The sequence below is a fragment of the Sceloporus occidentalis genome, unplaced genomic scaffold, assembly GCF_023333645.1.
Source record: "Sceloporus occidentalis isolate IW3139 unplaced genomic scaffold, rSceOcc1.0.p SCAF_22, whole genome shotgun sequence".
Classification (NCBI taxonomy): domain Eukaryota; kingdom Metazoa; phylum Chordata; class Lepidosauria; order Squamata; family Phrynosomatidae; genus Sceloporus; species Sceloporus occidentalis.
Window position 1 is genome coordinate 9,056,368 of NW_028317002.1, and position 20,550 is coordinate 9,076,917.

General features: G+C 36.6%; 1 protein-coding gene across 2 annotated transcripts in view; it reads right to left on the reverse strand.

Annotated features, from left to right (window-relative positions):
• Positions 1 to 20,550, reverse strand: part of LOC149300973 (double C2-like domain-containing protein beta) — a 216,649-nt gene that overhangs the window by 114,487 nt on the left and 81,612 nt on the right. The window contains exon 3 of one of the 2 annotated variants that reach the window (XM_089484550.1): positions 3,831 to 3,854. The exons of the other annotated variant lie outside the window; for it this stretch is intronic. Within the exon in view, the coding sequence (XP_089340676.1) occupies positions 3,831 to 3,854 (24 nt within the window). The remainder of the gene's footprint in view (positions 1 to 3,830; positions 3,855 to 20,550) is intronic. 2 annotated transcript variants of the gene reach the window in all.

Below are 20,550 nucleotides of genomic sequence, written 5' to 3' on the forward strand. Positions count from 1 at the left end.
TCATGTGGATCACTTCTTGAGGGAATCATATGCACATAAATCACTCTAAATCAATGTTGCTGTTCAGCGGCATTCCTGCCACCAATCAGCAACGTATCTTAGTAGACCTTGGCATAGGGTGGAAGGTCCAAGAGACGGCAGTGCCTTAGGTGCCAACTGGGCAGCAGTAATTAGGCTCCCAGTATCCCACTACTCAATGGGCCGGTTCACAGGTGATATCTCTGATCTATCCAACCAGCCCATTTACACTATTGAGGCTGTGCCGACTCAACACAGCGGAATAGTTTGCATTAGAAGGCGCTACGCACCTTAAGACACGGAGTATACAGATATGACGTCAGATCCTGGTGTTCTGTTTTAAAGGCACAGGGCACCTTTTAGTTGAGTGCAGCCGTCGATGAGGAGAGGTTGGCTGGGCAGTAACACAGAAGGTAAATACGACGCTGAGGCCAATCACAGCATTTAACCGCCAAGAACCTAAGTTTTACCACAGAATATATATATATATATATATATAACATATATAAGCATCTTTGGGACTCAAGTGATGGTGTCTCAGGAATGTAATATTATGTCAGTGGTCCTTAAGGGGTTAAAAGCCAACCCTTTAGAGAAGAGGGGTCTAGTCACAAAAGAGAGAGCTGAAAAGAGAGCTTGCAGGAGAGCTATGTTTCAACTCTGACTTCGCTTCACGTTACAAATGGCCAACCGCAGAGTGCTCCTGTGACAGATAGAGCTCATCTTATCCTGGATAATTTATACTTAAATCGGTCAGATTTATTCAAGGACTTCTCACATATTGCATTATGTAGTGCATGTTAAAGATTCTAACACATTTAACATCTCTTCTAACCCCAATAATATAAAAGGACCATATGTAATTATTGGTATAGGCAATGGTCAAAGATATGTAATCATTGTTCATAAATAAATGATCATTAAGATATAAATAGGTTTCAATGATAGGCTTCAGGGTTTCCTTGACCTTAAATATGGAATGAAGGATTTGCTGAACAGGCATTCTATAGATAGGATAGTAACTTGCTAATGCATGGTATAGTTGTAACTGTAAAAGGGCATTACAATATGCTTACAGTGACCACCTAAAATAAGGTTTAGACGTGTAAAGACCTTAGTAAGATGTTTGAACACCCAATTAGGTGAAGACCAATAGACTGACATCATTATCCAAACCACATATAAGCTAGGCATTTGTAAGACATGGAGAGGCATGGGAAGAGAGGTTGAGGGAAGATTTACTTGCCATCCACGGACTCTTCACGTCCCGACACTCACTCCCTCCATCCTCAGGAATGCATAGGACAGATGTCATGAACTAAATTCCTTTCCAAAGTTTTGTAAGACTTGTCTTGTATTACCGTATTTGCTCGATTATAAGACGATTATAAGAAGACCCTGATTATAAGACGACCCCCCAAAATCTGAATATTAACTTAGGCAAAAAAGAAAAAGGCTCAATATAAGACGACCCTAAAGGAAAAAAGTTTTACCAGTAAATATTAATTCATGTAAACTATTTTTTTTAAATAAAAGCTATGATTGAGAAAAATATTTTTTTTGTTTTTATTTCCTTGTATTTTCCAACCTGTCCCCCAGTTATGCACATCTGCCCCCAGGCTTGCCACATCAATATGGCACTGTGGCCCATGATATGCCTTTTAACCCTCTATATGCCACTGTGCCCCATGGTATGCCTTTTGACCCCCTATGTGCCACTCTGCCTCCAGAAATGCCTTATACCCCTATATCCCATTCTGGCATTTAGGGGGGTTAAAATGCATATTATGGGGCAGAGTGGCATATAGGGAGGTATAAGGCATTCCAGGAGGCAGAGTGGCATTAAGGGAGTTAAAAGGCATTGTATAGAGCACTCTGCCTCCTGAAATGCCTTATACCCCCCTATATGCCACTCTGCCCCATAATATGCCTTTTAACCCCCTAAGTGCCAGAGTGGCATATAAGGGTATAAGGCATTCCAGAAATGCCCTATGCCCCCATTTAACACACACACGCACACACACACTTACCGGTGCTTCCAATTTCCTGCTGTATTGCCAGGGCAGCGGGTTGACGTCTCCTTCCGCTGCAGCGGACGTTGTCTACGCGGATCACGTAGACGTCAACCCGCTGCCCCGGCAATACAGCAGGAAGCACCGGTAAGTGTGTGTGTGTGTGGGGGGGGGAGACAGGAGGATCCAGGTCCCCTGCAACGGTGCGGGGGATCTGGATCTTAGTCTCATAATCAGACCTCTATTTGAGGTCTGATTAGAAGACGACCCCGATTAGAAGACGAGGGGTATTTTTCAGAGCATTTGCTCTGAAAAAAACCTCGTCTTATAATCGAGCAAATACGGTATTTTTGTTATCTACTTTTTATATTCTTCTTCTATTTTTGTTCGTATAAAATGTTTTACCTTTGTTTGCATCTAAGTGACTCTGCCTATTTTTGACGCACATACATATATATGTGTTCCAATTATTTGAAGTTTGGATTGGCCCTATATTTTTATTACAGTGCAAGCTCAGTACTTCTCACAGCAGACACTTGCTAGTGCTGGCCCTTTATAGTGAATTGAGGGAGTTGAAACCACAGGCCTCCATGTGATAATCTGGGGTTTTAGTCAGCCACCTGTGTTTCTTTTAAGATAACCAGTAATTAATAAACACATTAGGGAAACAAGTTGGTAACCAGTTGCACAGAAAACACCCGTAACATACCCACAAGACTGTAGTATAAGTATTATGCACAGAATACATAGCACACTCATAACCACAACTAGTGTGTTATGTCCCCCAAAAGTTGTATTATATCTTCAGTCCTAACACAAAAATAGGTAAAAAAAAGTAGATTTTCAATTTTGAACAATAATCTGCTGCACATGATGAATTTGGGGTAAAACAATTTAACCAAATACATATTAAAGGATATATTAAGTATTTTGTTTGGTCATAAACATAATTTTGGTGTATTTTGTGCAACAGATTGTGTTTTTGTTTTTCATTTTGTATGCATTTTTTGCAGTTTTAAAATTTACTTCAAGGGTAACCTTGATTGTGATTCACGCAATACACAATATTTTTTATGCTTAAGATTATGCTTTTTTTTAACTGAATTAACCTTAAAGTTATGTTACTTTTAACCTTTAGATTCTGTAAAAAAAAAGAAAACATCAAAATTGGTTGGATTTTCTTCAGCCCTTACCACGATACGATCATCTCTAAGCAAATACTAAACAAAGATCTGTTTACATAGGTAGCGCTGCATAGGCACAAGAAATAAGAAGGCTTGCTGCAGCAATCAGCTCAGTTTGTACAGACAAATGCAAAGAGGTATATATTACAAATTAGCTTATTGTTCTGTAAGAAGGGCATTCAGGTGCATTTTAATCCTAGCTAGATAACATCAGATAAAATACCACAGGGTAATAATGGGAATCATATGAGAATGGAAATGATAAAGCAAATTAGAAAATATGTGGAGAAGGCTTGCAGGAAAAAATATTTAATACATGGGTAGAACATTTTAGGGTTAATGTGTCTAGCCCATCACCACTTTTTTGTTAAATCAACATCAAAATAATTGGAATATGTATTTCTTGGTTATGAGGATCTACCTGCCCTTCTCCCAGCATGCTTAATTTTGAAAGCGTGTGCCTATACGTGGTATAAAGAGCATTTAGTAAAGGATGGAGTTCATGGCTTGACATGGCGTGAACATCATGCATACATATGACATGTATGGTAAGTTCGATATTCAACATGAAGTTTGGTTTCAAGAGGCATATGGGAAGCAAAGCCATATCCCTTACCTTTCTTTGGTAAACTTTTGGCAGCTTCCCACATCAATGAGTAGATGGTTAGGATGAAGAGTAAACAAGTAGATGGGAGACCAACGACAGGAAAAATGGAGAGAAAGAAAGCATGAAATGAATTTTCAGGTAGTAGACAGGTGACATGATTATAACACAATACAAATACAATACAAAAAAACAGAGAGCATCATGTAACTGAGTGCTTGTTGGTTAATAACCTGGGCATTTCCCAGCAAATAACATGCAATGCCACATGCTGACCCACAGAATTGCTTGTACAAAACAAGAGTTCTTGACATATGTAGACCCATCCATTTAGGACATAAAATTATTTTTATTTTAAAAGTGCTTAATATATAATATGTTAATTCGCTGTTATTCAGATATAAAGGGTATTTCTTTCCATTAGTCACATCAGATACATGAACTAATAATAATAATAATAATAATAGTGTAATGTTTTTGTATTTCGGCAAGATTGAGAGTAACAGAAACCTTTGTGTTCCTTACCACTAAAGGCTCTCCCTGCGTACATCTAGCCCACCTCTATGTGCATCAAGCCCTGTGCCTACCCAAAGCCAGTCCCCCTAGAAGATAGCTCCAGGTAGGTTACCTTGAGAAGTTCCCAAGTTTGCCCTTCAGGAGTTTGCTGGCTGCTAAAAAAAATCTGTAATTTAATGTTTCATGTTTGTTGCCTAATTTCAACTGAAACCTGTCATGCCCTGTTATGAAAGATTATTATCAATTCTTATTGTTTTGTTACACTTTTATTCATAAAAATGTCACAGCTAATATCAAGAATATTGAAAATATCCAAACAAATATCACCCTTAATTTAAAACTAAATATAATGCCAGCATTTTCAATAAGCATTTAAAAATGGTTACAGCACTTTAATACAAATGTACCTGCTGCTTTTTCAACATTTAAATGTATGGAATATAGATTATCTTCAGCAGGTAATAATAATGTGTGGTTAACTTATGTGACAACAACTTCAGGATACAAAATGAATATAAAAAAATGGATAAATAAAATGAAAAAGGATGTTGGCCTTTTTTGTTAGGATGCCTAGGCACTAAATTTTATTTATATCATTTTCTTTTTAATTAAAGGTTGGTGCTAGTGTATGTTTGTCAAATTGCATAAAACCAGTAGTTTCTCATTGGTTTTTTTTAAAAAAAAAAAACCAAAAAACGTGAAGACTGTCTTCATGGATCTGGTTCTGCTAGTTAAGAGAACCTGCTCTAAATTATAATATAATTCATGTTTGTCTGTAGGGCTAATTTAACAAACAGCTTAGCTTACAGACACTGAAATGGTCATTGTCATTTGCATATTAATTATACTCGTCCTGGGATTTCTACTTTAATGTAAAGACTTCCTTTAATCAGTGGGTGTTGTATATGTGGAACAGCCTCCCAGCAGAAAAAACACTTGAGGTCCACAGGACAACTAAGATTTGTACTTTTATTTAATGTAATCAAGTCTTACTTAATGTATGCAAGATTTACTTTACTGTGGAGGTGGTGGATATCTGGGACAGCCTCCCAGTAGAAAAAACTTGAGGTGCACCATGTTGTAATACAGAAAATACAGCAGAATAATACACTAAAATTAAACACTTAAACAAACAAAAATTTGCATTCTATAACACAATAAAGTCTCCTCATAACTGTTCTCTCTCCAAATGTTTCAAAGCCACCCACTGTAAGTACTTTCAGTGTAAGTGTTATAGTGTGTATGTAAGTGCCTCAGGGACATGTGGCTTTATTTAGTAGACCAAAAATTCTAAATTGCTTTTCGCTTGCTAACGCTCAGCATAGTGTAGCATGTAGCAACAGAAAACCCAGTGCTAGGAGGTAGAAGCCTCCAGGAAGAAGTCCTTTTGTGGAGGGTTATGAACTAGAAAGATAACAGAGCTGGGTTTGACATGTGCTTTGGAGATTAATAAACTCCAACCAATGATGCAATTTTACTGTGCTGCTACATTTTCATTCCTAATGACTAAACCCATGTCGCATACGCAAGGAAAGATCCAAGAGCATCAGATGAAAAAAGAGATCACAAGCCTAATTTAAAAAAATCAACTTTGCTGCCTAGACCAAGATATCTGAAACAGACACTCCAAACACCATTTTTTTAAATCATTATAATTAGTATAATTTTTTTACTTGAGAGCCTATTAGTTCTGTATCTGGATCTTACTTGGGTACTGGTGGTTTCCCATCGGCTGGGTTCAGACTCATCGGTTTTACTCAGTTCTGTGTTACCTCTTTCCTGCCACAGTAAAGCAGGTCTTTCTCCCCTGTAATGAATTGAATTCCGATTTTCAATGTTTACTATTACTACAGTTGATCAGGACACTTTTTACTCCTTAACTCTTGCTCTTCTACCTCTTTTTTTTTTTTTTTAATATGTTGCTTGCACACTAGTTAATTGATAAAGAACATATATGCTGTAGTGTTTTCACAATGATCTAGAAATTAATGCAGCCTTATTCTGTAACAGTGAAGTTCTCTGCAGGACTCATGATGTTATTTTTTTACTAGATAAATGTATTCAGCAAAAGGTGAATAATTAAAAAAAATAGCTAAACTACTACCAACCTGGGATAGGTTAAATGTCACAAACCTATAGAATGTAAGCTTGTTTGATCACCTGTTTCTGTAATTCAAATTGTTATGTTATATACTACTTGTTCTGTCCTGTCTACCCATTGTACAGCACTACAGAATATGATGGTTCTATATAAAATAATAATAATAATAATTATAAGAAGAAGAATTTGTTCTGCCTAAAATTAACAGCACAGCCTTTTTAAAAAAAAATCCTTCTCCGTAAATGATTTTTTATCTTATTTTTATTATGTATTTTAAACAGATAGATGCACATATACATTTAAATATAATGAGTAATAGTGAACATACTATTGTTGAAGTGGAAGAAAATATTTTCTTAGGATTATTTAGCTAGTTCACAAAATCAATAGAATTTAGTATAGATGTTATTTCATATTTTTGTCATAATTTATCAGTTTTCCCATATTAACCTGTTGCTTGGAGCAAGCTGAACCAATAGCTCAACTCAGATCCAATAGCAATCTTAACTAATAAGTTTACTAATCCATAGAAGAACACCAGATCACATAAGTCGAGGAGATGCTGGCTAGTGGAAATATTAGGAGGAGCACAAGATGGCTGCCTTTCTTTGGCTGACATTTTTAAATAAAGACATAATAGGTAATCTAATTAATTTGTGTTAGCTACATCTGTCGTTTATACTGGGTAATATGGAGTTGCTTTTCGGTTTCTGGAAGTCTATACATATTTGAAATATGTTTAGTTAATATCGAATGATTATAAATACTATGATACATTGTTGTTAATATTACATACCTAATAAAGCAACTGTGGAAATTATATAAATATTGTGAATGTTTCAACTCCGATAAAAACAATGCTTTAAACACAAAATCCTATACAAAAATCTATGCAATAGGTTAGTTAGTTTGGTCCACTTTAATTAAAACACAAGAAACGGATTAGTAATAGAAAATATTACAATGGTGAAAGAAAGAAATCACGAGGTTCCTTTTGTAAAAATGAAAGAGCAGACACCTCAATTGTTTACTTTTGCTTTGTAGAAAAAAATGTACCTATAACCATCTCATATTGAACATAAGTCTTGCTTTATGTTGCTTTCACCACAGGAGTTTCTGTTTGATTCTGATAAACAAACCACTTATCTTCACGGGTACCAGAGAACAGTGTTTGTGGCGGTTCATTCCTCCTGGAATTGCTACGATGAATTTATATGTAAAACATATAGTTTTTCCTAGTGAGTGGCAAATTCACACTAAATGGAATAAAAAAAAAAAACATTGTCATTTCAATATGGCTTGCCACATATTTTTTCGTAGGGTTCTCATGAACATTGGGTTCAGAGGAGTCAGTGAATCTTTAATTAAAGCTGGCTTATTTTAAACCAATTATAGGAGCTAAAATCCCATTTGAAATTCATATTGAATGGAAGATAATGGTTAAAGCACAATAATAATCAGCCAGAGGAATGTGCCTAATGAGCTTGGTTGATCGCTGTTCCCGAATGACTGAAGTTAGGTTATGCTTAAAAGCTTTTCATTATTCCAGAATTTTGAAGCAAGCAAAGAGAATGAACATTGGTCATTTAAAAAATAAAGTGGAAGCTTACATGCATTTGACCAGGTATCAGTAGATATTTACATAAATTCAAAATTCTGCATCTATTAATATACATATTCTGAAATTATATTAGTGCATTTTAACATTCATATAAAGAGCAATTTCCAAAGCACTCTATCCTATGCGGATAGATTTTATTCAATATCCAGCAGCTGAGCTGAGGAGCTCATAAAGCTTAATGCATGGAAATAAATCACTGTGTTTTACAGCCCCTAAAAGTTTAATAGTGTGTAGAAATAACAGAAGATGTTTTTATGAATTATGAAGTGTTTAAATAAAAGAAATTAAACTCCAAATGGATTACTCAGATAGATAAAACTTCCCTATCAAGAAGTTAAAAAGCCACTTAAATGATTAAAATCAAATAAAGCCCTGTCCTGTAGGCATACCTCCAATCACCCCAACTAAACAAAAAGAGGCTCGTGTGAGGTTTACAAGCGATATATAGGAATAACAGGATCCTTAGAAATATCTGGGTCATTATTATATAATATTATAAGCTGGGTCATTATTTTTGAATGTTTATTACACGTAAGCAATTATTGATTGTTTGATTTTTTAATATCACTTGTTGATGTTCAGGATAGAAAAACTCTTCCTATGATGGCAAGCCCTTTTGGGGAGACTTTATATCTACCACACTCTGCACGAAGTTGTTTTTTTATATCAAGCTACTTTTTTACTTTGTAAAACTACACGTTTATTACGTGCGTAGAGTATCAATGTCCACACTATTCAAATAAGACACAGATTTATCATAATGTATCATAATGTAATACTAAAATGTGTTTCAGTTAAGCTTCTTTGTGTAAAATCTGTTAAATCCTTCACTTCTGTTAGTAATTGGCCCTGTAATGCCAGTCTGGGGTCTAGACACTGTGACCTAAGTGATGTAACCTTGTATGAGGGGTTTAACCCGTTGATTACGGGATTGTCACTTAGATGGTCGCTTGTTAGCTTTTTATTTATATCTGCCTTTCTATTTAGTTCTTGGGTTAGTTTATCTTCTCTGATTATGCTTTTTGAAATACCAAAGAATCCTGCTTCTATATTTTCTTTGCATTTTCATACACAGATATGCCTGGCCACACTTTCATCTACAATCTCATTGCCAACTTTTTGGACTCTATGTTACTCCACTCTGTTTTGTGCCATTGTTGAGTAAGTAGACTGTAGATTTATAATTCACCTCTGTACAGTGGCGTCGCTACAGGGGGGCAATTGCCCCCCCTAGGTTATTCCTTGCCCCCCGTTGCCCCCCCCGCCGAATTTGAAACCACCCAGGACAGTCCTTGACTGCTAACGACGGCATGGTGCCGTCGCTAGTAGTCCCAATCAGGTATTAACGACGGCACCATGCCGTCACTAGCACTACCCTACCTTGATGGAGGTCTGTGGACCTCCATCACCACCTACCCCGGCGATCTGCCCCTTACACTGAAGGCCATCACCGGGGCCACCCGATCTGCCCGGTGACGTCTCGCGCAATTACGCGATGACGTCACCGCGCAACTTTATTAACAACTGACAATTGTCAGTTAAAGAGGTATGGGGGCATGCTGCTTAGATGCCTGTATCTCAGGCATCTAAGCAGCTACATACCCCCATCATATACCATTGGAAAGGTAATCGCCTTACCTTTCCAACGGTATATAGATTGTAAAAGAATAAAAAATATTAAGTTAAAAAAATAAAAATTTTAAAAAAATGATTTGGGGGTCTCGTAAGGCAGATAAAAAAAAAAGATAAAAATTGCCTAGAGACCCCCAAATTAAATTATTTAAACATAAAGTAGTTTAACTTTAAAAAAAAAAAAAGTTTAAGTATTCTAGCTAAATGATCACTGTGGTAGCCAATGTTACCACAGCGATCATATAGCTATAAAAAGTCACATTCCCTTTTTAAAAATGGCCGATACTAATTTTTAATCCTATGATCCCTTTGTTCATGGGGTTAAATTTAGCCAACGGTAGAGGGAGACAATTTTTGAAATCCTGATGAACTGCAAATATTATTAAAATCAGCCATTTAGCCTGTGCGGTACGTGAGTAACCATATCATCCCTGGAGCGCCTTGCATTTTTACGGCAAAACTTGTTTTTGCTGTAAAAGTGATTTTTTTTTCTCCTTTTACCATCATTTCTTTGGGATTGTAAGGGGAAAGAATGGTGTGTGCTTCTGCGAGTGAATGTACGTATAGTATGGTGTGTGCTTCTGTGAGTGAATGGAGATATGAAAGGCGTGTGAATGATCATTAATTAGGGTTGAAGCCTTGACGTGGCATTACTGCTCACGTAGGAAGTTAAATTATGGCACAAAAAGTACACATTTGCAAAAACGACATCCCTTGGCGCATCAAATGAGGGGCTGCATGTGTTTCTAGTACAAACCTGGAGTGCGCAAGACACAAATGAACATGTCGCTATGGTTAGAAAAAACATATTTTCAAGCCAAAGCGACATATTCCATCATTATTTGTGAGGGAGAGCATGAGTTAATATGTGGATGATTTGTCTGAATGAGGGAGAGCATGAGTTAATATGTGGATGATTTGTCTGACTGAGGGAGAGCATGAGTTAATATGTGGATGATTTTTCTGAATGAGGGAGAGCATGAGTTAATATGTGGATGATTTGTCTGAATGAGGGAGAGCATGAGTTAATGTGTGTATCATAGATGTATAATTGTGGAAGGGCAAAGATGGCACTAGCAGGATGTTTGAGCCTTGGGGACCAAGATGGCACAGGCAGGGTGTATATGGGACAAAGATGGCAAATCTTATGTGTGTTATCTGGGTGCTCGCCAGGTTCTATGTGGGCAGCGTGGTTGGGGTGTGCAACCTGTGATCTATCCCTGTAATTTAGGGGGGTTTAAATCTATCTTTAATGCCGTGTTTTTATGTGAATTCCAATTGATCTGTACCTGCAAAGCTTGGTTTGTGTGTTCTTCTGTAGATCCATATCTGCTATGCTATGTTTCCATACATTATTTATGTATACCTGCAAATACAGGGTTTGTATGTCTTGTTCAGTTGATTAATACCTGCAATGCTGTTTCCATGTATGTATTTGATCTATACCTGCAATGCTACATTTCATATATTATTATTGTATACCTGCAAATACAGGATTTGTATGTCTGATTCTGTTTATTTGATATATACCTTCATCATCTACATTGATCTATACATGCAAAGATGGGTTTGTGTGTTAATGTGTTGATCTATGCCTGCTATCGGCAGCAGGGTCTAATATTTATATATATATTTATATATATATATATATCGGCAGCAGGGACTAATATTAGGCCCTGAAATCATTTAGTGGAAAAGTTAAGGTATTGTGTTGTTTAAAGGATTTCAAGGATTAGTCGTACTAAATTGTGGCTTCAGGCTTCCCATGTTGAATGATCAAGTATTGTATTGTCCAATAACAAAAGTATCATTCCATAGCACATTACTTTTGGCAATATATATATATATATGTGTGTGTGTGTGTGTGTTTTTTCAGTGGTATGATTTAATGGTGGAAATTATTAATGCCCCCCCAGTTTGACTGTGGTATCTTGTGTGCCCCCCCCTATATATTGTTTCTAGAGTCGCCACTGCCTCTGTAGGCTGTCAGATATCTTTTTGTGAGAAGAACTTGTAGAGAGTGTAGCTCTGAAGTTCACTAGCTACTGTACTGCTGCAGTGGGAAAGATGGAGGATGCCGCAATTGCTGTACACATCTAGGAAATCATATTGGTTTTTGGATCATATATTTATATTAATCTTAAAAAAGAACTGTCACTCTTACTTATTTTAGTATAATTTAATTATAAAACCTACCTACTTTGTGTACCTTTTAATCCAACACTGAACTGATTAATGCTGCCCACAATGACATGCCCCTGTTTCAGTGCTCCCTTGCTCTGTGTGCTGTCTATTGATGTTGAGCCCAGGGACATGGTGTCATATTCCAGCACTTTGCACTGAAGCTGGATATAAAGCAAAAGAGAGTAAAGAACAAAAGAACGAACGAAAGAACGAAAAGAAAGAAAGAAGGAAAGAAAGAAAGAGAAAGGCATATGGAAAAGGGAATATAGAAGAGAGAGAGAGATAGAAAGAAAGGAAACAAAGAGGGAAGGGGGAGCGACTGTGTTAGTTTTGAAAGCCTTTGCACAAAGGAATGTTTGCACATTAGGGCAGATGTGTCTGTGTAAGGGGAAATAAGTGTGTGTCTGTAAAAGCAAGTGTATGCTACAATGTTTGCGCAAGCATGCATGTGTATGGGCAGGCATAAGGGCAAGTGTACAGACACTATAAGACCAAAAGTATGTAGATACTAAATACTGAAGCAGTGAAAGCAGTAAGTCTAGCATATGAGCGATGTGTGTATATATATTTTTTAACATTTTCTTGACCATTACATATGAGTAGGTAAGATTCATGAAAGCAGAGCCATAACTAGGGGTTTTGGTTCCTGGGGAAGGGTTGGAAATCTCACCCCATGCTGATTAAATATTTGCAGCTAAAGTGAGTCCTTCACCTTGAGGTAGCTGCCCCTCTCGTCTCTGCATAAAAGTATGTATTTCTGTACTGTTTATTTATGGTAGTTGATGAGTATTTGCATAAAACAGTAAATTCCCTTCTTAAGGGGCACCGATAAGGATTGTTAAGGCAATCAGAAACATGTTACATTGTACCAAAGGTCAATCTCTTAAATTCATACTAACAAAAAAAAACTCAACGTAAGAATATTATTTTCAATTTTCATCCTGGGAAATGTTATTTTAATGCTCCATGTTTACAAAAGCGGCTTTTATCATGCTTTTTAATTTAATCAGTACATATATTCACATGCTCATTAACAGCTTTTGTTGCAAACATTTCCCAAGCTGTATTTATACATTTTTGGCACCGTTGCCATATGGAAGGCCAAGTATATATAAAGAAAAAAAGTGTTATAAATAATTGGGGTATTTGTAGCTATTTTGGCAGCCCTTCTTTTTAAATGGCATGTCAATAAGTATTAAAGTAGCACATGGGCCTTGTTTATAACAATCTGCATTTTACATATTCCGTATGTTACAGCCACTACATATAACTGTCTATTTAAAAAATATATAATAAAAGAATAAGTTACCTTTTCTGGAGAAACATATGTGCATGATTTACATTTATACATTGCTCATTCAATGTAATGGTTTACATAAATACACACTTTATATTTCTGAATATATTGTTTAACAGAAATCAAGTTTACATTTGGGACTCTTTCATTGAAGGGATAATTACATTTTTGTTTTAGGGACCAATAAAGAAAACCTGGGGGGTCCATCTAAGTGCCCTGTGGGTCTTAATCCAGCACCGCTCAAAGCAACATGACAAGGTTCTGACTTCTTGAACAATTTAGTGTATATTTTTCTGCTATTACGTCATCTATGAGGTATCATGCTTTAATGAAGAAAGTGCCATCATAAGCTGACAGTAGGCCACTGGATCCCCAATCATCTTCTTCTAGAGCCACATCACACACACATTGGGATATGTGACCCCTCCTTGGTCAAAAGACCAGCTGGAGGACAAGATCTTCCTTGACCCATCTCAAAGAGGGGAATCACTGAAGTTTTAATGGGCAGGTGACAACAAAAAGGTCAGCCCCCCCCCAGTTTTCAGAGACTTAGCTCTACTGCAGTTTTCCAGCATGTGCCACAGTGAAGTAAAGCACAGACAAGCCACACAATGAACAACATTGGAAAATGTAATATAGTCCAATGGCTGGCATTTTAAAATTTGAATCCATTACCGGCCAGTCAAAGACCAGACACTGAAGAAGAAAAAAAGGACAATAAAGGGTCAAGTGCAATCAGTGCTCTTACCAGCCTCATGTCAATGAATGCTTCATCTTACAATAAAATACACCAGTGGGATGTTCGCCGACATGTACCATTATCTGGGTGCTCCAAAAAAACACGCTAGGCTTCAATTTGTTCTCAGCCTTCAATTTGTTCTCAGCCTTAAAGCCAAGACCAAGTATTCAAAACAGTGACATCAAGGAAGGGAAAAAGCAAGGCATTGGGTCCCTTCCAAAATGGTACGTTTGAGAGCTATATGCACTATAAAAATGAAAATTAGCATTAGAGAAAATCTGTATTAATTTAATACTGGGAAATAAGTCACAGCACCAATGTAGTCCCCAATACATCTTAAAAAAAACATCTTATTCATTGCCATCAATTATTATGAATGTATTTCTATCTGCTCTTCAAAAAAGTATTCTCTTTACTGATGCATGCTCATCTCTGAAAGTAAGTGGGGAATAATGTCATTAATGAAGAAAGACGTGTGAGCAACTGATGAATCCACAGAAGTCCAATAAATATAAAAATATGAAGTTTTTTTGGGGAAAAAAAATATAACAACAAAGCCAATGGAGAGAAGTCAAAACATGCAAATATTTGTGGCTGGGAGTGATGCTATTTTGTGTCTATTGCAGGATTTTTGCTCAGGTGATGTGACCATTTTTCTAATAATGTCATTAACACATAAATCAGCCTATATTGTATTCTCAGAAATAACCTTTGCTGCAATTCATTTGTGATACTCTGCAGATAGCACATTATATTCAATTGATAGTATTGTTTAGTTGTTTTAAATAGTGTTAGTTTACAAATAAATAAGGATAAAAAATCCACATATTCCAATGTTCAGGATTAAATGGAGAAAAGACTGACAATCTTGGGAATTTTCCCCAATGCCAAATATTTAACTGTACTTTAGCTTCCCTAACTAATGAATGTATGGGCTCTGGTTAATGATCCAAGCAGACATATTATACTCTGAGTTTTACTATGGCCTTCACCTTGTACATCCTGTATATATTCTGGATATATCCAAGGTTTTCTTGCAAATCACTTTCTGGGACATAGTTGGGGACAGTTTTATTTCTAGTTCTAAATGAAATCAGTGTTATGTGGATTAGATTACAGAGAAATAAGGCAATTTAACATTGTGTAATTTAGGTAAAACATTAGACCTCCAAAGTGTTTCAGGCAGAGAATGATAGTGGTATTGTAATCTAAACATGTTTTTTTGTATTTTGCATTTTATTTAACTCGAGGCATTGAAATGCTGGGATAACATTTTCTTAACTTTTAAAATTGTATCTACTAATAAATCACATTTAATTTTGTTTTAAATTGCACTGCAATTTATAAACGGTTAGTAAAACATTGTATATATCTTAACATTAACAATGTCTCTGGCAGTCAGAGACTAACATACACTATAATGCACCAAAGATATCTAGAGAAAGTCAGAGTTTAACTATCTCTTCTATGTCCCTCCTACATGCACTTACCTATGCCAGTTGTTTTCACTTTTGCATTTACAATTATTTTATTAATACATAAAAAGATAAATAGGTCATGTAGGACATGGTCTGAGATTAAAACTCAGATTAATCAACAATGTTCCGCTGAAAAATATTTTCATACGAGAGTTAATGCAGAAGAGAAATATAAGTCAATTTGGCACCGCTGGCTCTTACTTAGTTGATCCCTATGCATTGGGACTGTTTGACAATTTCTATATCTTCGTGGCCCCTATTTTTTGCATTTCCATTCTGCTCTCTCTCACTATTTGTAACCTCCTCTCAGAAGCTTGTTTTGATTGATAGGAATCTGAATGAAATGAGATGAGTATTTCCTTATTAATAAGTGATATTAGATTTATCCCATTTTATACTCACTCTTGAAAGTTGTATGTTTTTTCTTCTGTTTATATTCTTAAAAAAAAAAAAAAGGTAAATAGGTAACTACCTGTTTACATATATTTGTTAATACTGTGACACAGTGCAGGGGAATTCACGTACAGTACAACATCAAAATATCAGAAAGCTCAGAAATATAGCAATAGCAGAGTATGTTTACATATCTAGTCATGGCACATATGGTTTAGCACATTGTAAACAGACAATGGGGAAATGGGGTGGCACTGTGACTGGGGTGTGTGAGGGTTGTGGGTTAGGGGAAACAAAAAATGAGGAGAGTAGGCCAGGAGGGGAGTGGGACTAGTGTCTGTCCATAAGAGAGTAGTCCCTCAGCTGGGTGTGGATAAGCCTGCGGCAGTTGTAGACTGTGATCTACTTCCTTCTCAACACCAGGAGGTTCCCGGCAACCGTAAACCGTGCCCTATACAACAGATGAGACTCCAAGCATGGTCAAAGATGTCCTTTGTGTGTGTTCCCGGAAAATGTACAGTAAAGAGTGGTAGGACACATACTTTCTCTTGATAGAGTCCATGAATTCTAGCTCCGGCGCTTGTGAGGGTCCTTGTACATAACTGTGCATTTTACTCTGTCCATTTTGGAGCCCCAGATGAAGTGGAAGACTTCCTTGTTGACGGCTTGGTGGACAGTGACCAGCAACAGTCAGGTCTGAGCCACGTACTGCAGAACCAGAAGAATCTTGTTGCTGATTAAACTATGCATTATACAGGACCAACTGAGCCCTTCTTGCAGAGAAATGTGTAATGGATAGAGAATTCAGGATGTTCAAACCACAACTCTTTTGCAAACCCTTCTACCGATTCATTCGGTCGGGGGGGGGGGTTGTGGGACAGTTATGAAAATTATGATAACATTCTCCATTAGACATAGCCCAGCTGTACCAGCTGTGCCAGGAATTGAATACAGATATCATCTATTAGTGGTTTACCAGGTGTAACATAGAAAATTGTAGCTTCAACATCAAAACAGCTGGCGTTTGCAAACACAGCCATTTAACCCACCTATTAATGCACGGTTTATTTTTTTGCTCATAATTTTTCAGTAAATAAAATCTGGACTACTATTGCAGGAAGCAAATGTTAACCAACACGAGATATGCAACATTTCCAGTTAAATGGGATGTGAAAACAAAAAATAAATAATATGGATCTGATAGCAGCAAACCATTGCCAACATAAAACCATTCGCCGTGTTTTTTCCATTTCAAAGAAAATTCTGAAAATAGTAATTACCATGCAGAATTTGAAAACTGATTCCATATACTTTCTAATCACCATAGCAACCAACAGAATGGGGAAATCGGTAGGAACCTAAATTTGGGTATGGTGACAAGGAGAGCAGGTAAGATGGAAATAAAACGTGAAGCTACATGCATGATCACGTAACATTACAACAATTGATCATTTTCATGCAAACAGAAATGTATACTATATCAATTATGCACCTACAATAAATAATGACCCAGAGTTGTGTAATTAATGCTGGAAACGTCCTTTTTAAATTTTTTTTACAAAATGCATTAAGTGTAAATTTTTTTTACAAAATGCATTAAGTGTAAATTAACAGTGAAAAATAAAAAGCAAGAAACCCACCATTACTTGTTCCCAGGTGGGTTTTCTACAGTGGGAAGCTTCTTAGATAAGCCTGAGAACTAATACAATTAGTTGCACTTAATGAAGCAAATATGCACTAAGTTACAGCTGAAAAACATAATCCATGATCAGCACCAGCCCTAACAACATCTGTGATTAAAGACCTATTGATTGTAGCGTTCAACAAGAAGCACAAAACATAATGAGGTTTAACAGTTTCTTTGCAGGAATCCACATTTGTAAAAGACAAAACTGATCATTTTAAACTTGGAAATTGACCTCCCAAGAACTCTAAACTGGATGACTAGATAGGCTTGTCTTGTACCTTGTCTGTATGGTACATGGCGTTCCGCTGAGAACATCCTGCTGTTTTTAACTTAAACTGTAAATAACACTGAAAATGTAGCAAAAAGTATTTCTTATAAAAAGCTAGAATTTAAATCTAGCTCATTATTGAACAGAACATTGGCCCTTTAAAACAATGATGCTATACATGTTTCTCTACCTTTACTCTGTATTTGCTGAAGGGGAAATTAAAAGGTACCTTCTCTTAAAAACATAACAGAGTCAATGAGCTGTGCAAAGCAAGTTCATCATAGTTGTCCCAAAATGTAATTTGCGTGCATACAGTCATCGACGGTCACAGCAGTGACTGCTTCTTATGTGTTCTGTTCTCTTGTTTCTTTGTTTATCATTGTTGCTTTAGTGATTTTTTAGGGTGTTTTTGATTCATAATGTGGACTTCCAGGAGTGGTTGTTGTGTACATTTTCCACAGCTGGCACAGTAATAGGTGAGTTTTTCATGTGTTTAATAAAACTTCTCAATATTCATGAATAGACAAAAGCGAAAATTTACAAAAAAGTTCCAGCCTCCAAGGGAAAAACTATGTTCCCCAGACATTGAAGGGGCTAAAAAAAACCAAGAAAACATGCCTGATTGTTTTTAATGTTAGAACAGTAGGCTGCTGTTACTCAGATGCTTTGAGGAATTATTTTTGCTTACCTAATAAGCAGAGCTGCCATCCCACTGTCTCACCCAGTGCTTCTCATATCACTCCACCTTGAGGCTAGGTTTCCACTTGGGTTTTTGTCCTGCGTTTTTTTTTTATGAAAAACGCCAGGAAAAACGCCAAGAAAACTGCTACTGCATTCTCCTGCATTTTGGTGTTTTTTCTGGAGTTTTTTCTGGCGTTTTAGCCTTTCTGTGGAAATTGCTTTTTTGACCATAGGCAGTTTTTCCAGCCTTTACAAGTTAGAAGTTTCACCCAGCTAAAAGGGATTAGGATAAATGGCAAGTATCTGCCCCCTCCTGATGTCATTTACTTGGTAGAGTTCTACTTAAACGCCCCGGCGGACCCTTTTGTCTCTTTTCTGTGGTTTGTAAGGCATGCTTTATTCCGAATGTCTGCTCCTCTAGGAAGATTGGCCCCAAATGATGGTGCAAATGGTTTGCTGTAGCTTTTGGCACGCAGGATCCAGTTGGGTATGTTTGTTTGTAATGACATGTTTGTTCCAAATGGTGTAAAATTCAATACTGTTTGTTTCCAGCCTATTTCTCGTAGGACACACAGATACTGGGTCCATCCTCTGCATTGTAACTGTGGAAAAAAACGCCGTTAAAAACGCCAAGGCAAAAAACCCACATGGCTTTTTCATGGCGTTTTTTCTCTCCCATAGACTTCTATTGGAGAAAAACGCCAAGATTTCCTTGCAAAAAATGCCAGAGTGTCAACATGCTGCGATTTTGAAAAACTGCCACAGAGCCCAAAAAAGCAGAAAAACTCCAAAGAGGACTGAAAAAACCACGAACAGAAAAATGCCAGGTGGATATGGCATTGAGCGATTTCCTATTGAAGAATAGCTAACATCTGGCTGCAGCATTTTTTCACAAAAAAACGCCGTGTGGCTGAATTGGCGTTTTTATGGCCGTTTTTAGCAAAAAAAAACAAGTGGAAACCTAGCCTAAGACCCTCCCATAAGCACACCTTATAAGAACAGGGGCAAGGCTAGGGTTATTGGCATCTTGGTGCAGTATTTCACCAAGGCCCACCTATACACACCATACAGTTACACACTCTAACACCATACCATAACAGACACACACTGCCCCAAACAGGGGTGCCTGGCCTCCCTGCAGCCAAGCAGGCACTGTCCTCCCTGCTCTCTTAGCAGAGCCGGGCCCAGTACATTGGGACCAGTCGTACCCCCTGATGGCCTGCCAACTAGTATAGCAAGGGGATGCAAAATTAACTTTAATAGCCCATAGCAAAGAGTGTAAAAATATATATATAACAATATATATATATATATATATATATATATATATATATGTCCTTAAATTACCCAATTAGCACCATATGATGGAAAATGACTGTATTTGTTCATAAACTAAGCATTAAAAATCTTATTTAACGTAGTAATTATCGTATTAAAAATGAATATCCAGAATTAGAGTGAAATTCAATTGTGTGCTTATTTCTTTTCCTTAGAAAATAAACCACCAAACTTGACTTGTTTATATTCCTGAGTATATTCTTCAGCCAAAATGTACATATTTGGTTTAAATTTATGAAAGATTTTTCTGGCTTTTGTGCTGTAACCATTGTTTTCCACCCAGAAAACAATATACCATTTGTAAAATTTACACCCTGAACCTGCAAATGAGCTATGGGACATAAAAAATAGAGGTCTTTATATGATTAACTTATTCAGTCGGAAAATTTTATGAAACAAGTGTGTTTCTAGGGTCTAAAATGTTCTATAGTTATGGTAGGATCATTGCAATATGTTCAGAGCAAGCAGTAAGCCTAAACATAAGCCTAAAAGGTAAAATTAAAATCCCGGGTATAACACACACCTGTGTAAAATACACAGGTATAGTTTTAAACTTAATTTTGTGGAAGAAAATGAACAACTTGTGTTGCACATATCAAATTAGGTCACTGAGTAATGCTAGTGAGACTGATCAATGATCAATGTCTTAAAGAGTAATTAATCATTGAACAGATAGCATTAATTGGGTTAATTGTGAAAAATAAAAAATTAGCAGATCATTCGTAAGTGACAAGTTTAGACCACTGACATTGATCAGTGAATCTGATAAATAATCAGTGACCTAAAACGTCACTGAG